Below are 4895 nucleotides of genomic sequence, written 5' to 3' on the forward strand. Positions count from 1 at the left end.
ATCAGCCAGGTGGCATCATTGATGTACTCAAGTGTGGCAGCGGTAGTGAGGTTGGCCCAGGATGGGACATTGTTTCGTTCTGTTGTGCATGGGGTCGCTATGAGTCGGTTCTGACTCGATGGCACCTGACAACAACAACAACATCCAGTCCTATAGGGTCACTGTGAGTTGGCATTGACTCGATGGTGCCAGTCTAGATTTGTTTTGGTTTTTGATCATGTTCCTACTTACTTGTTTGTTAACATCCGATAGTCTGCCACTTTAGTGGACAAATCAAGAATATGATCCAGAATTTCTTCACATAATGAATAATGCTTTTGGTACCGAGCTTGAGCTCTTTCCATAGCAATTTGTTCATGGACTGCCTTCTCTCTGAGGGCTTGCTCCTCAAAATCAATCTTGGCTTGCTTTGCTAAAGCCTAGGAAAGCAAAGTAATATTTTAAAATCACAATTATAGACTGACTTAAATGAAAACGTTATAATTTCAATAGCCAAAAATATATCATTAAACAGAATGGTATCCCTCTCATACTCTCTCCAAAATTAACCATGAATGAACACTTCATCCTTAATACACTGACATTGAGTAAGATGGCAAAGACAATATCCATCCTGAGTTTAAGATGTAACTAAACATAAAATACCAAATACAGTGAAAAGTATTGGGGAGAGACTACTGTGAATTAATGACAAATTGGATCTTGTTGCTGTTGCTGGTGTTAAGTACCATAGGGCTGATTCTGACTCATAGTGACTCTGTATATGGTTTCCAAGGAGGGGGGCTGGTGGGTTTGAACCAACAACTTTGTGGTTAATAGTCTAGGTCTGATTTGAAATTGCCACATTAAGACTCCAAATTGGATCATTTGTTGTTGCTGTTAAGTGCTGTCGAGTTGGTTCTGACTCACTGTGACCCTGTATAGGGTTTCTGAGGAGCGGCTGGTGAGCTTGAACTACTGACTTTGTGGCTCACAATGACCTTTCAGGATCTTAAGCATTTTAAAAGAAGTACCGAGTTCACGATGGTCAGGATTCAAAAAGGAGCATAGAGAAATAGCTAGTCTGTTGCAGATCTCATGCATAATTGGCCCCTTCCTCTCAGGACTGTCAACCTTGAGATAACTATTTGGGGCAACCTTTTTTGTCTTTTAATAGGAGAGTTCTAGGATACTAATTTTTACTTAGGCAATACTTTAAAAATTCCCTGATTATACTTATTTGAGAAAAATCATACAACACTCAACAAAAATTTCCTTGTTAAAATACTATACCACCAGCTGCAATTAATACTAATTGCAGCATTAATACATTAATAAAATTCCTTCATATGAACATGTATTCCTACCAAAAGTAAAGAGATACTTAAGCAATTTGTTAGCACTTTCTACTTGATTTACACTTATTTTCTTTAGGAAGTTCTTTCTTCAAAAAAAATGGGAAGCTCAAACTCAACCCAGTCAAGATGAAAGAAACACAATAATCAATTCTTGGGATTCAAATGGCCAAAATGTGGCTTTCAAAAAGCTATGCTAACTTCTTGAGAAATCCTATCATGTGCGAATATGCTCCAAAAAGAAAACTTGCTTCCTTGAACTCATTTCTGTGAGTGTAAAATAGAAGTAAATTTAGTCTTTGGAGTTGTTGTTGTTGTTAGGTGCCATCGAGTTGGTACTGACTCATAGCGACCCTATGCACAACAGAATGAAACAGTTGGGCCAACTGTCCTGGGCCAACCTCATAATTGTTCCCACGCTTGAGCCCACTGATGCTGCCACTTGGCCAATCCATCTCGTTGGGGGTCTTCCTCTTTTTCTCTAACCCTCCACCTTACCAAACATGATAGCCTTCTCCACTGAGTGGTCCCTCCTGATAATATGTCTGAAGTATGAGAGACAAAGTTTGGCCATCCTGGCCTCCAAGGAGCACTCTGGCTGCACTGCTTCCAACACAGATGTGTTTGTTCTTTTGGCAGCCCATGGTACTTTCAATATTCTCCTCCAACACCATAACTTAAAAGCATCAATTCTTCTATGGTCTTCCTTATTCACTATCCAGCTTTCACATGCATATGAGGTTAATGAAAATACTATGGCTTGGGTCAGGCACACCTTATTCCTCAAGCTGACATCTTTGCTCTTCAACACTTTAAAAAGGTCTTGTGCAGCAGAATTGCTTAATGCAATATGTCATTTGATTTATTTACTGAGTAGCTGGGGTCAAAGTGAGACCCCAGTTTGTGTATAACATTCAAGTACAATCTGTAAGAAATGGGGCAAGTCTTTCCATTAGCCTTATAGAGCCTTCATTTCCTCAACATAAACTAGGAATATTAATAATACTTGATGTACTCAGAAAATGAACCAAACATATTGTCAGAGCAAATACTTCTGTATCACGATACTACTTATAATGACAAGATGCATCAGACAGTTCTGAAAGGTTCATTTTGTTTTGTTTTTGTTGTTTATTTTAGTGTTCTTGGGAAAGGAGTTGGACACTGAGTCACGTGTAAATCCAATGTTGCATGGTTTGTAAGTGCAGGAATTACACCAGGATTTGTTCTTATTGTACTGGATTTTAGGCTTTGTTCTGCTGGAGAATGCAGTTTAAGTACAAAGTTTAATGGCATACTCCATGCAATGTTAAGGGTTCAGAGGAAAGAGGAATTATGGGAGATAGGAGTCATTAGATAGGAGAGTAATACAAAAGTGGGACCTGAGGCTGACTCACTCAGAGAGCCTGTGAAACATGTGGAACTGGAATCCAATTCTCAAAGGGAACAATAGAGTTTCCCTGTCAATTGTACAGCTTTCAAACTTGGATTGCTGCTATTGCCTCCTTGTCTTCCTCCATTCTTTCTCCCTGCTTTCCTTTCTAAATATTCAATCTTGTTCACCTTCTTTTCTACCTTGGTTCCCAATCCTGCCTTCTGCACACACCACTACTTCCTGTCCCATTAGAGCAAAGTGGGTCACAGCCTAGAAAGAGAAAGAAGAAAAGGAAAAAGGAAGTATGTGGGTGGTAGGTAATAAATCTCAGCAATTATGAGCTGCGAACTCTGGTCTTGTATCTGTGGGTTAATGCACTGGACTGCAAAGTTGGTTTGAACAGCAAGGTTCATGATTCAAGCTCACCAGGTACTCCCTTGGAAACCCTATACAGGATCGTTATGAGTCGGAACCAACTTGATGGCACTTAACTGGAATTGGATTCCAGTTACACATGTTTCACAGGTTCAACGACATACCCTTGATGTGGTGTTGTGGTATAAAGCACTGAACTGTAACGTCAGTTTGAACCACAGGATCCGTGGTTCAAGCTCACCAGGCACTCCTTGTAAACCCTATACAGGGTCACTATGAGTTGGGACCACTCAATGGCACTTAACAACAATAACAACAATGCCCCTGCGATAGAATAAGCACTAGACTACAAACTGCAAGATCAGCGATTCAAAACCACCAGCTGTTCCTTGGAAATCCTACACAGGGTTGCTATGAATTGGAATTAACTAGACAGAACACACCACCACCACGTGACCTCAAGCCCTCTAAGCTTCACTTTTCTTATGTGTAAAATGTTATAATTACATGATAAACATTTGTTAAAAACCACAATTTCTAATGTAATCAAAAGTCATGGAATCTATTCCATACGACTATAGATAATTCTGTTCTTGAGGCCAAAGAAGCAACATGGGATTAGTGTCTCTGCAGTTCAAATTCTCAGGGGGCAGGTCGTCTCTATCATACCCTCAGCCCCAACATTTGTACTGGATCTGTTCTACAAAGGCAAAGGCAACATATTCCTGTCTCTAGAGAGCATGGTACTTCCCAAATGGTATTTATAAAACTACATATTTTACCAAAAGCTATACTGCATTTTCATTGAATATCCTAGTGGAATCCATGAAGCTAACAAATGAAGCCGTGCCTTTCTGTTTTCTGTGAGGTTTTCTCTTCTGCTTGGACTGGTTTTATGAATCATTTATGGCATGACAGGTGACTATCTAAAATGACACTCATATTCACCTTCATTTAAACATTTTTTAGATTTATTTTATTTTTTAAGTTTTGTGAATTGAGTGAAAGTTTATAGTACAGATGATCAGTTTTCCATTCAATGAATCATATTTTGTTTCATTGCAATGATTACAATCCCCTCCATGTACCATCAGTGAACAGTATTTACCTCTATTCCTTTTTTTTTGTACACAAACATGTACAAACAGAAAATACATGTTTGTTTAAATGTCCAAAGGGCACACATTGCAAGCTAGCCCCTAGGCTGCAGGCACCCAACCATTCTCAGTCCAGGAGCCTAGAGTCCTCAGCTGCTCTACCTTTCTGTGCATTGGCTCTTATAAACCAGACACTTCATGACATTATAGCCCCCACCTCCCCATTTTGATAGCTAATGCCTTAGTTGCCCATCCCTAGCAACCCAATGTACTGAGAAGGCAAGCTTGTTTTAGAAGAAATACAGCCTGAATGTTCCTTAGAAGCCAAGATGGGAGACCTCATCACTCATACATTAGACGTTTTATCAGGAAGGACCAGTTCCTGGAGAAGGACACCATGCTAGGTCAAGTGGAGGGTCAGCGAAAAGAAGAAGACCATAGCAAGTTGGAGTGGCACACTGTGGGCTCAAATTTAACAACAGCATTGAGGATGGCACAGGACTGAGCACTGTTTCATTCCGCTGTGCATAAAATCCCTATCAGTTGACACTGGACTCAATAGCACTTAACAACAACATATAAATATATATGTGTGTGTATGTATGTATATGTATATATATATATGAGTCCTGGTGTGGCGCTGTGGGTTAATACACCAGACTGCAAAGCATTTGAACTGCAATGTCGGTGGTTCAAGCTCACCAGCTGCTCCTT

The 4895-nt window shown here is 39.9% G+C and overlaps 1 protein-coding gene across 1 annotated transcript in view; it reads right to left on the reverse strand.

Annotated features, from left to right (window-relative positions):
* SPEF2 (sperm flagellar 2) overlaps positions 1–4895 on the reverse strand; it is a 366767-nt gene that overhangs the window by 291509 nt on the left and 70363 nt on the right. Inside the window, 1 exon segment of the mRNA XM_006876554.1 lies at positions 232–419. Within this exon segment, the coding sequence (XP_006876616.1) occupies positions 232–419 (188 nt within the window).

This window comes from Chrysochloris asiatica, unplaced genomic scaffold (genome assembly GCF_000296735.1).
Source record: "Chrysochloris asiatica unplaced genomic scaffold, ChrAsi1.0 scaffold00390, whole genome shotgun sequence".
In the NCBI taxonomy this organism is placed as follows: Eukaryota; Metazoa; Chordata; class Mammalia; order Afrosoricida; family Chrysochloridae; genus Chrysochloris; species Chrysochloris asiatica.